General features: G+C 48.0%; 1 protein-coding gene across 1 annotated transcript; it reads right to left on the reverse strand.

Annotated features, from left to right (window-relative positions):
- Window positions 1-4,667: 4,667 nt before the first annotated feature.
- LOC146862471 (multicilin-like) lies at window positions 4,668-16,554 on the reverse strand. Its single transcript, XM_085643270.1, has 4 exons — window positions 16,449-16,554; window positions 11,919-12,130; window positions 6,893-7,027; window positions 4,668-6,485 (listed from the first exon to the last, which is right to left on the reverse strand). The coding sequence occupies exons 2-3, from the start codon at window positions 12,117-12,119 to the stop codon at window positions 6,893-6,895; spliced, it is 336 nt and encodes a 111-aa protein (XP_085499396.1). The 5' UTR covers window positions 12,120-12,130; window positions 16,449-16,554; the 3' UTR covers window positions 4,668-6,485.
- Between the last annotated feature and the right edge of the window lie 377 nt (window positions 16,555-16,931).

Here is a 16,931-nt window from a genome sequence, read left to right on the forward strand (position 1 = left end):
TGTGTCCCAACGGGGACTATTTGATCTTGACCTCCAAGACCGCTGGCTCTGCTCTCCCCTGTCCACTCGCCCCGTCGCTGACCCCGGGGAGGAGTTCCCCGCGCTTCTCCACTGTGCACCATCTCGCCGTGGGTCCCCCGACGTATCCTCTGAGTCCAGCCACTCCTGCACCGCCGCAGGCGATGTGAAGAAATGGGATTTGCCACCAGCTATGACCTTCAATTTGGCGGGAAAGAACATCATGTACCGAATCCCGCGGTTTCGGAGCGCCGCCTTCACCCCCTGAAAGGAGCGCCTCTCCTGCTGAACCTGGAGCGTGAAGTCCGGGAAGAAGCGAACCGTGGCGCCCTCGTACTTCAAATCACCGTGTTGTCTAGCAGCCTGGAGAATTGCATCGCGGTCTCGATAGTTTAGTATTTTGGCAATGATTGTTCGCGGGAAGGCCCCTGGTTTAGGTTTCGGGATCGGGGCCCTGTGCGCCCGCTCGACCGTGAACAGCTTAGACAGTCTCTTGGGTTTGAGGTGTTGAAGGATCAAATCTTCAATAAAAAGCTCCATACAGTCCCCTTCAAGTCCTTCCGCCACACCTACCACACGGATGTTACTTCTCCGGGCCCGGCCTTCCTGCTCGTCGAGCCGCGAGGCCATCAGCCTATGCTGGTGGATGAGTTCGTTGACCCTCCCGTCGAGCCGCTTCTCGGATTCCTGCAGGGTCGCGATGTCAGCTGCATTGGTTTTAGAGCGGTCGGTGGTGGTCCCCAAGTCAGCCCGGAGCAAGTTAACTTCTATTGTGATCTTATCCATTTTCGTCTCCAGGTTGGTGCCCAGGGTTTGAATTGCGGCCATTATGGACGTCAGGGAGGGTTCCGCCTGGCCTGCCGCCTCCTTCGCCGTCCCTCCAGGCTGCGCCGCCGGTTTGGCCACCGTGTAGTTGTCAAGTTTGTTTGACTGGGTCGCGGCTCCTCCTTTAGGCCGCATGGCGCCACCGGTACCTCTGGGGACAGCGTCCCCTCTTCCTCCCTCGCTCGGAAGCGCCCGCAGGGGGCCGCGCCAGCTCCGGTCGCCCACGTGTAGTCGGGCGCAACCCTGGCACCGCCGGCACTCCCTTGGTCGAAGTTCAGGGCGGGGGGGCCCCAGACGAACCTTGCGCGTCCGCTGTATGGTCCGGAACCTCAGTCGCCTCCCGCCGCCGGTTATGATCCGCCCAGACCGAACCAACGGTCGTGAACAAGGGCCCAAGCCGGCGGGCCACACAGGTCACACCACAGCAGCAGCCCCGGCTGGTCTCCTGTCCTCGCCCCTGCCGAAGCAATCCGGAGGTCAGCCGGCCCACCTCCGGGATCACGGCGCCTCCTTTCTCAGCGCCGGAAAAGCAGGGCCCTTGCCGCCGCACTCCGCTTCTCTCTGTCCAGCCCCCAGAGGCTGTGGGGGCATTCAGTCAACGATGGCAGGCTGCTGGAGGCCAACGGCCCCTAGGCTCCGCAGGGGAACAGCGCCGTCCTCGGTGGCGCCCCTCCGCGCGCCGCGTGCGTCAGGCCGAAGCCGGGGCTCCGGGTAGCACAGAGGCGGCCCCGCAGCTCCGGAGCGAGGCACTCGGCCGCCGCCGTCAGTCGCGGCAGCCGCGTCGAGCCGTCCGAGGGTCCCCGGGGTCCGCAAAAGCGCTCCGCTGGATCACTGGGCCCTGGGGGAGCCGGGGGGCATTCACTGGCCAGCCCCACAGCTCGAATTGATGGCGGATGGTAGAGGACACCAACGGTCCCGGCGGAGCTCTGGAATCAGGCGGCCATTACGTACGGCGCCTGGCCACGCCCCCTGTCAATGTCATTGTTTGCAATCTGCTTCCACTAAAATAGAAAACAAGTCTTTCTTCGGCCCCCTTTATCTGAGCAGGCACCGAGTCCCAGCGTTTGGAGGTGTGGAGGAATGAGGACTTTCCACATTTCGTGCTGGAAGCATAGGAAGTAAAATGAAAGTCTGGGGTCCAGGGACCTAGCATGACAACCGATACGGAGCTTTTCCCGAGGGAAGAATGTTTGACTCCCGTGGATGGCTCAGTGAGCTATGCACATTGATTTAAAGAGGATTGCCTGGTCACTGGGAGACAGTGTAGCGGGAGGGAGCCGTGACGTGGCTCCTCAGTGGAGGATTACGCAGATGTCTGAAGGTTGTATTTTGGATTCAGTGTGGTTTCCAAAGTGTTTGTTAAGGTGCTCTGGGCTATATCCAGTGGGTGGCCAAGATGACGGGTACTAGAGTGATGGTATATGGGATCTTCTGTGGGGACCTTAGCTACGGGAGAGTTTGACATAGACGTCTCACCACGTGGAAGCCTCCGCTAAATATGTGATTTACTTGTGGTATTAGAATAGTTAGGAGTCCAGCATGAGTCATGCTTCCTAGGTGTCCGACTTACACATCAAAAAAGCATTGGCATAGCCAATAGGTCTCGCCTTTGGGACCTTATAAGTGTTTAGCCATGCAACAGTTGATGTTGTTGCACCAAGGATATTGTGCTGGATAACTGAACACTTATAAGGTCCCAAAGGCGAGACCTATTGGCTATGCCAATGCTTGTGAATTGTTGCACCTTCCAATGTTTTGTCCATGAATGTAATTTTGTGAATTGTTTATGTACTATTTGTTTATGTCATTTGAAATTTATGTGTATCTTCTTTTCCTACTTATGAATTTCGCCAAAATATACGAAAAAATCTTAGGCAAAATGGTTTAATAAATCAAAAGCTATTGGTTTGATTGATGCTATAACGAGATAAAGCTGAAAATACCAAAGGAGTCAGGTATCCCCCTTTGTCTTTGATATGTACTACGGCCCTACCTGACTCTTGTCCAACGGGCCAAACTCCTTTAGCGGTTTCAACATTCTAAAAACGGCAGTTGGTGTAGATCCAGCCTTGTCATATGTCTTGAATTGTGCTGACAGTTCTTACTAATACAATAATTTCTCAAGTTTTTAATGTCTTATGGCTCTTATGCTTTGACTAGGAAGGGATCTAAATTCATGCAGAAGTTGTGTAATGGTCACTGTTTTCAGGTATAACTGGCTGCTCCATGAACTGATGTTGCCAATCAAATATGGGCAGTCCACAGGTATTGTCTTGTCTGTGTCCTCTGCTTTCTGTACCACTGTATGTGCCCCTGTGCTTTGGGTCACCGCTACAGCTGAATGACGCGAAGGATTAAAGCTGTTGAAACTTTAGTTGTAATGTATAGTTTGTGCCTCACCATCCACAGAAATCTTAGGGTCGCCTTATCTTGGGCATTTTGGTGTAGTTGGCCTTTAAGGAACATCTTCCATAAGTCATCCCATGCACCATGGTTGCGGTAAGAAGCAGTTGTCCTCAGTGGTAACTTCTGCAATCTCCGCTAACACAAAGCCCCTCAGACATAATGGCTTCATTACTAGATGAACATGCTGTTCACTTGGCTGCATTCTGCCAGAGGTCGCGATTGGGAGAGTCAAGACAAATAATTGGCAGGATTATTCATCCCCAGATGATATTGTATCGCAAAATCATACATTTGCAGCTGTTGTGCCACGTTTTCAATCTTGGGGGAAGAGAACAGATTATGATTGAATGGACTCATATGTAATTGTATTTATATAGTGATTACTGCTCTTGATGAGGCATTGAAGGGCGTTACGAGTCGCACGCTGCTCCCAGAAAAATATCTGCTAAAGTCTCTAATATGCAGCTGTAAAACTTTGTAATAATCATCATGGGTTGGGCAGACCATACAGGGGGCAGTATTACACATTATCATTGTTTACGCCAGCGCACCTTTCAAAAGGTGCACCGAGCGCAAACAATGATAATACGCCCCATTATAGTGTATGTGCTGCCTCCAGGGCAGCCGCATTCATGGGAAAACACGGAGAAGCTGTTCCGTGTCTTCACAGTATAGACGGCACCCGCCTGCACTTTCAAAGGGGATTGGAGATCCCCTCAGTGGCGGACGGTGACATTTGAAAGTGGTGAGGCATAAAATGTTTGTCATACTTCAACATAGCGAGCGAGCGTAGCGAGCGAGCCCGAACAACCTAAGGGAGAACATTTTGAAAAAAGAGTGGAAAAATGGTGCATTTTCAAGCAAATTTGAGAAAGCAGAAAGGTTAATAAATCAATGAAGAAAGTGCAGTTATTACAGTAATAAAGAGATCATGTCATATAACATAGGTAGCTGCTTATTCAGTATAACCACAGAGCTTCATAACAGACTTTGAGATAAAATGCATTTCTGAGTACCTCACAGGTGTTTTTTATTTAACAAACAACTAAACAGGTGGTCGGAAACTAGCAGCATTGAACATACATATGTTTACTTTTTGTATCTAAAATCAGCACGTCTGTCTTTAAGAGCAGCAAACTTTTCAATCACTTGAACGTTAAAATCTGAGATATTTTGTACTAACTTGCTCTCTATAGAGAGCATTGCCAAAGCATTTAGTCTTTCCTGAAGCATGGTGTTTCTTAGGAATGTCTTAATCCTCTTTAAGGCGGAAAAAGATCGTTCTGCCTCTGCTGTTGTCATAGGAGTGGTTATGACAATTTTAAGTAAAGTCACTGTCTCTGTAAATATCTTTTCCATATTAAGTTTATGAATTAAAGTCAGCAAAGCCCTGGGATCTCTGGCATTTCGGTACACAGGCATTGAGTACAGTACAGTCAACTCACTTTTGAGGTCCTCTTGGTTGAGCATAGGATAAGCTTCCACAGCCTCATGCAGAGCATGCTCAGGGAAGGATTCACCATATTTTGCAAAGTTTTGACTTTCCAATAATGCGGCACTCACCAAATGTTTTGTGAAAGCAAAACGTTCTTGTGCATGCACAATTACAATGTCACATATCTCCTTTGTATTTCGGACCAGAGTGGTGATGTTTTTCCTGTGGTTTGCAAAAGTTGAAGCCTCTGGCAGTTTGCTGTCTAAATTGTCAACCTCATTTCTCACTATGCTTATGCGCTCGACAAACATAGCGGTATTTCTTTTCACAGAGACAGTATCGATCTCTCGTGCTTGTAACTGATTGTATAAATTTTCGACAGCTGACATTATGTCTTGAAATAAAAACAGAAAGAACTGAAACTCTCTATCTTCTAGTGTTCTAGCAAAGCCACGGGCTTCACTTTGAGTTTTGAAATCAAAGGTTTCATTGATTTCTATATTATGAAAACATTTAACAAGGTCCTCCCTATATTGATATATTAGTTGGACTGTACGTATGTTAAAGTTCCAATGAGTTGAGGATCCCCTTGGAACCCTTTTGTCCACAATCTCCTGAAGTGCTTCCGTTCTTTTTGGGGAACGTGAGAAGAATGCTGCCATGCCTCCTACATCCTGAAAGAAAATTTGTGTCTTGGAGATCTTTGATACTGCCTGCTGCATAATAAGATTAAGTTGGTGGGCGTAACAGTGCACGTAATGAGCATAAGGGTACACATCTCTAATTCTTTTCTGTACTCCACCAAGGCTTCCACTCATTACGGACGCACCATCATAGCTTTGTGCAATAAGTTTTTTTTTTTGGTGCACCTCTGGAAAAATGAAGTTCAGTTGACGCAGTATAGCTGCAGTAATGGTTTCTGCAGTAGAGTCTCTTAAATGAGTGAAACCATAGAACCTCTCCACAACATTATTGTCATTGTCCAGGTACCGAAAGACTAATACGGACTGTCTTTGTGTGGCCACATCAGTGGTGTCATCAGCCTGAATAGCCACAAAGTCTGTGTTTTGCAACTCTTGGACAATATGGCTTCTCATAATTTCGAGCATACACTCAAGGAGTTCATTTTGTATAGTTTTAGAGGTGCCCTTAAAGACTGTAGCAGTTGCTAAATGTGCTTCCATTTCCTTGTCTATGCTTGCTATTAAATCCACAAGGCCTTTGAATATTCCTAGATTTGTGGAATCTTCTGATTCATCATGGCCTCACAATGCCAGTTCGAAAGCACCACAGAAACTAATGCAATCAATTATTTTTGATAGTATGTGCCTATTCCTATCAACTTTTTCATTGTGTTTCTGTATTGTTTGGCGGTATGCACTGTTTATGTGCTGCTCAATCGGTGTGTCTCCCAACATTCCCAGTCTTGTCACGTTTTCCATATGCTTTCTTGTGTGTGCATGCTTCTTGATATTTTCAGACAGATGCTTCAAGTCTATCACTCCTTCTCTTGTCCAAGGAAAATCACCATTAAACAGCAAGCAGGGGAAGCAGAACAGTTTGTTTCTTGACTGACACCCTGTAAGCCAATCAGCTTTTGTGTACCAGGTGTTTGAGAATGTACGTGTGTAAAATTTTCCTCTGTCCTGGGTAACTTGTTGTAGTTGTAGGTCTGGCCGATCAGGTCCTAATCTCTTTATATGTAGTTTATCTTCTAGTGGCCGTGCATGGAATGACCGTGTAATTATTTGTTCTACCGTATTCATCATGTCGATGCTGTCCTTACCAATATGAAAGAAGCCTGTCAATAGTCAAAGTACAACGTATAAGATTTGGTGCAATAATATCAAATTTCAGTATAAATACATCTGTCATGTGCATTATCGCAATATATCTCCAAAGCTCCCCTTTGGACAACAGGACTGCTAAAAATACAGCCTTACTGCCTGCTGCCTCTGTGTGCCATAGTGGTTGATGAAGACACTGCAAAAGACACTGTTTTAGGGCCTTGAACAAGGCAAGGAAGGAATAGATAGTGCCTTTAACAACCGTTATTGCCCAAAGCACAGGGCTAAGGCTCAGTATTAGTAAATGCTATCCACTGAGAGAACAATCTTCAGAATGTGCACCCACCCCAACCACCATCTACAGTGACCAGTAACATAGCCCTAATTCCAATCTAAAAAAATATATCATCAGATTCCTTACCTAACACTGTTGTTTGCTGGGTCGTAGACGGGATGAAAGAGCAGCAAAGGAGGTTGGGTTCTCTTGTTCTCTGTCCAAAAATTGCCCAAAAATTAGGTAGTGGTGTTCAGTTAATGTTTCAGGCTTTACCAGGTGCTGAAAATAAAAATATAACAATTTATTTTTGAAACATTAGGGTAATCAAACAAAGACTGGGGGGGAAAAAACATAACGCTACAATTTTTACCTGCTTGCAGTTTGCATGCAGCTCTTAGAAGACAGTTAATAATAGCTCACTGTTGTATGTTAGGATTAAAACTTACAAACTGCAAGTAACAAAATGATCTCTCTGACAAATGCAGTGACTCCCTGACCTATTTACATCATGTGCATTTTGTGATCTGCATCACGTACATGTTCTTTGCAGCAGCTGGCACATTAACCTTCTGAAGTTCTGCGCTACCTTTCCATGAGTCAAAACTTCCATTACACAAAACTCTGATCTCTCTCTAGGAAAAACATTAACAATATCCTTGGTGCAACAACATCAGACAGTAGACTGTACTGTAGACAGAAGGGTGGCACTGCACAGGCAGCATTCATGAGGGAATCTAAGACTCTGGTGTGTGGTGTGCGCTGCAGCCTGCAGCGCTGCGTTATCTTACCAAATAAATAAGGTGGTCCACTGGGAAGAAGTTCGCTGAAGCAGTGTTTTAGCATAAAAATATTCAGAAGAAAAAAAAATAAAACAGGTTCCCGCTTAAACATGCTAAAAATGCTGACCATAGGCTTGAAATAAAATTGTTGAGAAATTAACGATCACATATAATGTTAATATAACAATTTTGGTGCTTCCTATGAGGCAATTATACCTTGACCGGGAAAAAAATCAATTTTAGTTTTTATGTACATCACAGAAAATAGGATTCCTATTGGTACAAAGAAAATAGATTTTTGGGTTTGACTTACACTGCAAACTGAAGAGATAGTTAACAAGCATTTGCAATGCAATAGGTCTCGCATTTATAAGATTTTGAGCTATTGGCATTGTAAAATTACAATGCCTTTTATTTATGTTTTGGTTTTAAAACAAATAAAAGGCATTGTCATTTACAATGTCAGTAGCATAAACTCGCATAAATGCAGTGTATGGAGTGCAGCAGTGTGCGGCGTGCAGCAGTGTGCGGCATGAAGTAACGTGTGGTGTGCAGCAGTGTGTGGCGTGCAGCGGCTTGCAGCGGTGTGCGGCATGCAGCAGTGTGCGGCGTGCAGCAGTGTCGTGCAGCATGCAGCAGTGAGTAATGCAGCAATGTGCAGCAGTGTGCGGCGTGCAGCAGTGTGCGGCTTGCAGCATTGTGCGGCGTGCAGCATTGTGCGGCGTGCAGCATTGTGCGGCGTGCAGCAGTGTGTGGCGTGCAGCAGTGTGTGGCGTGCAGCAGTGTGTGGCATGCAGCAGTGTGCGGCGTGCAGCGGCATGCAGCAGTGTGCGGCGTGCAGCAGTGTGCGGCTTGCAGCAGTGTGCGGCGTGCAGCAGTGTGTGGCATGCAGCAGTGTTTCGTGTAGCAGTGTGAGGCATGCAGCAGTGTGTGGCGTGCAGCGGCGTGTGGCAGTGTGTGGCATGCAGCAGTGTGTGGCGTGCAGCAGTGTGTGGCGTGCAGCAGTGTGTGGCGTGCAGCAGTGTTTCGTGTAGCAGTGTGTGGCGTGCAGCTGTGCGGCGTGCAGCAGTGTGCGGCAGTGTTGCGTGCAGCGGCGTGCAGCAGTGTGTGGCGTGCAGCAGTGTGTGGCGTGCAGCAGTGTGTGGCGTGCAGCAATGTGCGGTGTGCAGCAGTGTGCGCAGCATTGTGCGGCGTGCGGCAGTGTGCGGCATGCAGCAGTGTGCGGCGTGCAGCAGTGTGTGGCATGCAGCAGTGTGTGGCTTGCAGCAGTGTGTGGCGTGCAGCAGTGTGAGGCGTGCAGCAGTGCGAGGCGTGCAGCAGTGTTTCGTGTAGCAGTGTGCGGCGTGCAGCAGTGTGTAATGCAGCAGTGTGCGCAGCATTGTGCGTGCAGCAGTGTGCGGCGTGCAGCAGTGTCGTGCAGCATGCAGCAGTGAGTAATGCAGCAGTGTGCAGCAGTGTGTGGCGTGCAGCAGTGCGCGGCGTGCAGCAGTGTGCGGCGTGCAGCAGTGTGCGGCGTGCAGCAGTGTGCGGCGTGCAGCAGTGTGTGGCGTGCAGCAGTGTGTGGCGTACAGCAGCGTGTGGCGTGCAGCGGCATGCAGCAGTGTGCGGCATGCAGCAGTGTGCGGCGTGCAGCAGTGTGCGGCGTGCAGCAGTGTTTTGTGTAGCAGTGTGAGGCATGCAGCAGTGTGTGGCGTGCAGCAGTGTGCGGCATGCAACAGTGTACGGCGTGCAGCAGTGTGTGGCGTGCAGCAGTGTGCGGCGTGCAGCAGTGTGCGGCGTGCAGCAGTGTGCAGCAGTGTGGCGTGCAGCAGTGTGTGGCGTGCAGCAGTGTGCGGCGTGCAGCAGTCTCGCATTTGTGAAAGTTAGAGTTTTTAGCATTTAAATCTAATGTCCACGGTTCACTTTCACTTTCGTCCGTTGTTAAAGCTTTGTTGCCTTTATGGGGCCATGTGTTTGAAACACATGGCCCCATAGAGATAAGAAAGCTGACCCTTTGAAGCAGTACGATGCCGAGGCTGACTGCAAAGTTGAAAACACTCCATTAAAAGCTCAGTTTTTCTTTTCTTCTGCAGTTTTATATAACGTGAACTCTACCCTAAGATATTGGAGTGCGTTCACGCCCTTAATTACATCGGCCACGCCCCTTTGAGAGACCCTCCAGTTTATTCATCCCACTTAAAGCCCTGAGTTTGACCATGTCGTTTGTATATTCTTGTGTGTCTATTAGCTGTTTGCACAGATGCCGTGCTGGGTGTGGAGGAAAAGCGTGGCCGTGTCCTGTCCATCCTTGACTTCCGACAGCGACTACAAGCCAGGCTAGAACTCTGACAAATGTCTTTCACCCCCACTGCCCTTTCCAGCCTGCCCCTCCCAACAGATCAAATTAAGCTGGTTTGTGTACTTCCACGTACAAGAGAGGCTGTAAAACTCGGAATGTACTAAAAAAAAGGGCCGAATCACGAGGGTGACAATGCGCTCCTTGCAAGCACTTCGAGCTCACCCGATGAGGCGCTGTTTACATGAAGTGATGTGTACGCACGAAGAATGTTTTTTCCAGTTTTATATAGCGCAAACTTGACCGAAATGGATTAGAGTGCTTTACAGAAGCACCAGGTTACGTTACACAAGATCAGATTTGCAGTTTTACATTTTTATAGGCACATGGAGATTAACTGAATTGCCTAGAATCACGGGCTGTTGTGCGGACATCGGGACTTCTAAAGCCAGCATTTCTGACCGTAATGCCATATCCTCTCGTTTTTACAAATAAGGCATAGTTGTTAAACTTCTAGTTTGTCAAACAGTAAATGAAACACACAGTGACTGCAAAGTTAGTTATCATTTTGATTGTATCTAGCCGCATAGGTAAACAGAGCCAGCTTTGATCCCAGGGAAGTCTGACTGCCAGATTGCCCCGTATGACAGTCCAACCCTTGCCATCACTACTGTCGAGGCTGAACCGGATACGGGTAGAGAAGGCGCGCCAGGCGTGAGTAGTGATTCTCATGCAGTGGTGAGTAGGGGGAGCAGCTGTGGAAGGATGGAATCTGTTCTGCTCAGAGTTCATTAAAATTCTATCCTGGTGCCTCTTCCTTTTCCCAGCATCCCTCGGGCCTGGTTAAGATCATTTTTATTAATTCATAAAACTCTGTGAAAGCATTTAAGATGCTGACAGCAGCAACCTGCACGGGTAGGGAAGAGGAGCTGAAACGGTGGTCTGTATCCGTAAAAAGTCTAGCCAGACTGGGAATGTGTGAGCCTGTGGCTAGCCCCTCAGATAGAGGGTGGAAGTGTATGGGGACTTTGGGACCCTGCTCCTCCGCGACAAGCTGAAGAAAGCCTCTGCATGAGCCATAAATGACAAATCACTGCTATGATCGAAGCGGCAGAAGTGACTTTACGCCCCTTTGACACACACAAAATGTTTTATTAGGTAGTCATTCACATTTTGTTTCTCATTACCACATCATAAAGTTATGGCAAGTGTGTAAATGCCCTTTAGCGCTTATCTGTCCTCTCCAGTGACGGCCTTTTGCATGACTACCTGTGCACAGCTTTTTAACAAAGCAGTGCGCCTCAGTGCCAGGGAAGGTGTGCTTGGACGGTGGCGGCATTCCTCTGTTTATACAAAGTTTGGCATTTAACTTTCGCATATTGCATTTTTATTTTTTTTGCAAACATTTTGGGAAATCGCACCGTTGCCAAGTCCAGACCGTTTGGGTTTGCCTTCGTGTCTTTTAATTCTGGCACATATGTTCCACAAGCACAATTTGAAATTCAAATATTACCAGAATGTTCAAGTTTATGCTTGGGTACCTTATCCAGTACAGGTTTTTGTTCACATCCTGGAATCCTGCTGACGTCATTAAATATTACAACAGCAAGTCCCAAAATGTAGTCACCCAGAATTCCGAAGTCATTGTCAAGAGCCTGTTGGTGTCTTATGACCCTCTGTCCCCCAACTCGCCAGTGTGCGGCCGTCAATGGACAACTCCAGTGATGGACGCCCCAGTCAGCACTAGGCTTCATGGAGCAGATCTCAGGGTACAGCAGAAAAACAACTCTCCATTATCTCTCGCCTTCTATGTTAGTAGCACTTGTGGGAGTTTGTCATACACCAGGAAGTACAATGCAGCCCCGAAGGAGGTTCGTTCAAAGCTGAAGGCCCTGGACATGGGGGATCCATTCTCTGCAGATTCAACTTCCAATGTTATCACGAGTATTTTGTTCTAGTCATGTTCCCCGTTAGCTGGCTATATCTTATTTCGTTGCAGTGCAGGTGTGTTATTCGCATAGCTCATCACGAGGGATCTAGGCAGCATGTGGCCTCAGTGCATTCTAGACGGCCGGGGCTGCCTGAGGCGCGCATGCGCACTCTCTCTCTCACTCACCTGAGTATTCTGCACCAGCGCACCCCCCAGGGCCTTCTCGTTCTGGTCGGCCACGCCCCTCCAGTTGTGCTCTGCGAAAGGTACCTGCAGCCCCAGGTGCAGCAGCGAGTCCGGGGTCGTGTTCAGGGAGCTGGGCTCAAAGGCAGGGCCGGTGCAGTGCTGCAGCTGGAAGTTCACGTCCTCAAGGCCCGGCGACATCATGGAGGTCGGGTCTGTGGAGAGAAGCAAGGGAAGGAGGGGAGCTTGTCACGGTGTGATCAGAAATGGGAAAGTGCTATCATACTAGGTAAAACTCTGCATAAGGAAAACATTGGAGCGACCTAGTACGCGCCATTTTTGCTGCGTATGTGCTAAGTAATGAGTCAGATAGACTGGATGGATCATAAAAGAACGATTTTACACAGAAATAAATAGAGAAATCTGAGTTTGTGCGTGTGCTACTTTACTGCTAAAATGTGATCGTTTTTTGTTAAACGTAGGCCCTAATTTGCCATCCTTCACACGACGCTGCGCTTCTTGAAAAAAAAGCAACTCTGCGTTGTGTGCGCGATAGAAAACTGCGTAAAACTAGATTTACAGAGTCGTCCGCTAATAATGTCATTGGTGACGCAAAAAAAACTACTAAGCATAATACACAATCTTGTTCCACAACACAAAGGCATGCGAGCGGTGTTACGCGTAGGATGTGCACCCAAGTGGCACCCCCTGCTACAACTTCTGAGGGAAACCCTCTGGTAAAATGCCCCTCTGGTAAAATTTGCCCTAGAAGGTAAATCCTCATTTAAGACCTTGTACCTGTTTACGTCACCTCTGTGACACTGCACCAGCCCAGAGCCGTGATAACATCTGCTCCCGGCCTAATGCCAAGTGAAACCAGGTGCAAACGAGCAGGCATGCGGCTGTCTGCGTGGAGTGCAGACGCACCGCACACATAGAACACGGCGTGATCTCCTATTTCTAAAGGATACAAACTGACTGCACCGTAAAGAGTATCATTGATACGAAGGTTCTAAAACACAGGAGTTCCTGTTTACATATATGTATTTGTCTGCCTGTATATTTATTGATGAAGTCTTGTGTGGATGTAGTGTGACTTCCAAACTATAGAACACCAAGCTCACGGTTGTAGATACAAACATGCCATAACAAAACAAGCGCTAGTAATGTTGCCAGTTGTGGGTGTGCCGGCAGAGGAGGCTGGGTCTGCGCAGCAAAGCGGCTGTGCGGCCGCGAAATTGAAAGTGATAGCAATCGCGATCAGAGCGGGCGCGAAAGTGAAAGTAAGCGCGGCGCGCGCGACCGCGCACATGCACTGTAGCTTTAGGCTACAGCAGCACTTTCAAAAAGCCCAGATATAAAATGTCTCTTCGAGCCTTTGGCTCGCGAGACCTAAAAATAGGTAGAAGGATGGCAAACGTAAAAAGGATTAAGAAGAGCAACAAGAAAAAAAGCATTGGCAAATTAAATCATTGGGCCCTGGCACTGACGTTCATTTATTTTTAGGAAAATGAAGGGACACACGCGCCACCCCCACTGCATAATGTGAAGAGGGGCCCCGACCCCGAGTCGCCCACATCTCTCAGATATTCACTGGCCTTGGTCGACATGGCCGGGGGGACCTCAGTCGAAGGGCTCGGTCTCCAGGCCCTGGCTCCAAATGCTAGTTTCTGCGGGCAGGCTGCCAAACAAATATCGCTGTATGCTGTTTCTGGTTCTGGTGCTGCTATTCTGCTAATGAATGACTAACTAGGGTCGGAGGGGAAATGACATCACAGAGTCAGGCCATGTTCTCTCCTACTAGAGGTAAATGTTTATCGGCAGAAGGAAAAAGCTCCCTGACAGATAACACGGGAGTGAAAAGGATGTGGCTCAGCGGCCAGAGCTGCTGACTTGAGAGCTGGGGATCCCGCTTCTAGTTTCGGCAGTACCGCGCAACATCCTGTCATTCTATGCAAATCATGTAATCTCTCCTGGTGGTAAATTGCTATGTAAATATGCTGCAAGAGTAAAAGGCAAACTTTATGAAAATATAGTTCCACCAAATTGGATGTTAACTGTATTTCAGTGGCGGGAAACTGATAGGCGAGGAACAGCATTGGTAAATGCAGGGAAATATGCTACAGCCAATAGAAATGGAGGAAAGGTAGGTGACACGCACAGGAACCAATGAGAAGCCAAGAAAGAGAGGAGATGGGATGTAGGTCCCTTTTAAGTTTGTATTAAAAACAATAGATTTCTCAAGCACAGCGCAGGCATAACCTACAAATGGCCCATATTTGCAGACTGGGTTAGTTTTGAACTTGGAAAGACTCGGTGTGTAAGTGTTTTGAAAAGTATGAAAGACAGCATGGATTTGAGCTTGCTACTGGCAATGTTTGTTTTAATATAAGGGAAATCAATAGTAAAAACCAGCCAAGCAGACCATAAAACAGGCCCACAAACAGCCAAGAAAACGGCCCAAACACTTTCCTGGCAGATCAGCCCGTTGGGCACTGCCTGATTGCCCTACTGGCCAGTCCAACCTTGTGTATTACAGCTCTGACTACCTGTTCTTTTGCCTCCTTCATCAGCGCCTGCAGGCCACACTTCATCAGCCATGCAACTCCCAGCCTATCATCCAACACTCCTGGACAGACAAGGGTCAAGAATTGTTATATAATGCAAATTACTCAAGGTCGATCTATCCCCAATCTGGGTGGACGTACAAGGCCAACCAAAAAGGAAATGGATTCCAGTTCAACCCACGTTAAAATGAACTCCACCTGTGCTGCTGCAAAGTAGACTTTTCTATGCATCAGTTGGTACATTTAATCTGTCTACTGATGGCTAAACTGAGATGTTCTTGGGTGGTTGAGGGCCATCCTAGATGTTTCTGTGGACAGGCTGGGATTCTCTGGGAACTCTTCATGGCCATAGACACGGTTACCCATGATCTCCTTCTCCACCGCCTTTCGACCATAGGCATCCATGACAAGTCCCTCCATTGGATCTATTCGAATGCCTCTCTCCACTCTCAAGCTGTTGATTGCCCCTCCCCTCTCTCAATCTGAATTCTGCCTCTAGAGAAAGTAAATTGATCTGCTTGGTCAGGATTGGATCTTTGTCAGCAAAGAGCTATGTTTAAAACATTTTTGAAAACCATGTGGCTTGCTTCAGAAGGAATAGTGAGGGAAAGAGGATGCCACCGAGAAGAGCCCTACACAAGAAAGACGCATCAGCTTTTTGCTTTCGCCTAAATCAGGTGTGGAGCGAAGCCTTCGAGATGCAGAGTGAAGGGAACCACTGGGAGAGCAGGGAGGGCTTGAGTTGTGAAGAGTGGTGTGGACAAAGGGAAGATCTTGAAATCAATATTCTCCCACAACCATCCCAAGTTAATTCCCTCATCACATTAAAAAAAATCGGAAACATTTCCTTTTTTTCAACAGCATGTTCTGGTTCACGTCTTAATTTTCCATTGTTATCCAATCATGTTTTCCTTCCACATCCAATTTTCGGCCAAATTGTATTTCTTTGTCGCAGTCTGCTTTTGTGTGAGAAATCTTACTTTTACTCTGCTGCGCCGCATTCCATTTTTTTTCAACCACGTTGTTTCTATCTAGATTATTCTGTACCTCTCCATATAACTCTAGCTGCCTCTGAAATATTATACCTATCCCTGAAACCTATTCTGAAAACCTTTCTGTGCCTAATTAAACAGCAGGTGAGCAAAAAGTATTGTCTGCGCCCATACAACCATTCCTTGATTCACAGAGGGCACATCTTGTTTCTAAAAGCATGAATGGAACCTAATTTGGGCCGCCGCGGGAACACATTGATTGATTCCTTTACATGCAAGCAACAGAACTAACGATGGGGAATAAAACTAGAGCGAATACTCGCATTTGCGATTTTGCGTGTCCACCCTTACGCCATAGGAACAGCAGTTCGCTGCAAAAGGCGCCTGTGTTTACAGAGCTCTGAAGTAACCGGAAGAGAGCACGAAGATTTTTGCATTACTTTGATATAAATAAATGAAATGATAAAAAAATTAAAATCAATATCCTCATTTACATTTCTCTTCTTCAAAGTCTACACGACCAATCATATTCTACATTTCGACACCGCAAACTACTTTCCTCCTTCACGTTCTGTCTTTGTCTCTACACTCTTCTTCCCCAACGCCGCAGGAGCCGCAGGGCGTTGTTGAGCACGGCGGAGAGCCGCGAGTTCTCCTGTGCGGCGGGAGCAGGCACAAAAAATGATCTGAGGCCCAGGGAAGCAGAAACAGGCGAACCACAGACCCAAATTAATTTTAACAGTTGCTTTAGCCGCAAACTCCACACTACTCCGGACCGCCAGTACGAATATAGGAACTTGGAGATGATGATGACGCATTTACACCTGACCACATCTGACCTGGAGGCAAAGCCAACAGCACGACACAGACAGTAACACACACACACTTATTCCCCGAATCCCCCCCCGCCCGCCCCCAAACCACACTCTCATTACAATTAAGCAAGCCTCCACATAGTGAGTGATAGGACTCACTGACTGACTGGCTGAGGCACTGTGTCTCTCTCGTCTGCTCGTCGTGCTCGTGACTCTCTGACTCCTCGCACCTCGTGTCGTCTCTCGTGTGTGTCGTGTGGCAGCAGGCACTGGCGCGGTGACGTGGTGCGCCACCAGCGTAGAGAAATTGCCAATCAGTCACTACTGCTGCGCGGTGAATATAGACTCAGCCAATCCTGGCGCTGCATTACCAGCGCCACTGCGCCAGCAGCGCCAGGATTGGCTTAAGAGCAGGGTTAGTCCCTGCCCATAATGAGACCCAGGGGCTGCGTTATGAGAAGCACCCTCGGGTCCCAGTCACCACTCACTGTAGTCAAAGTTTCTAAGTACACGTGTGCGCTCACTGCGCATGTTCGGGCCAGGATTCCACAATATAGCCCAAATCTTGACATGCGCATTGCGCACTGCTGTCTGCTGCTCGCCGCTATTTCCACGTCAGCGGCAGCCCCGCCCCCACACACA

Source organism: Triturus cristatus, chromosome 2_2, assembly GCF_964204655.1.
Source record: "Triturus cristatus chromosome 2_2, aTriCri1.1, whole genome shotgun sequence".
In the NCBI taxonomy this organism is placed as follows: Eukaryota; Metazoa; Chordata; class Amphibia; order Caudata; family Salamandridae; genus Triturus; species Triturus cristatus.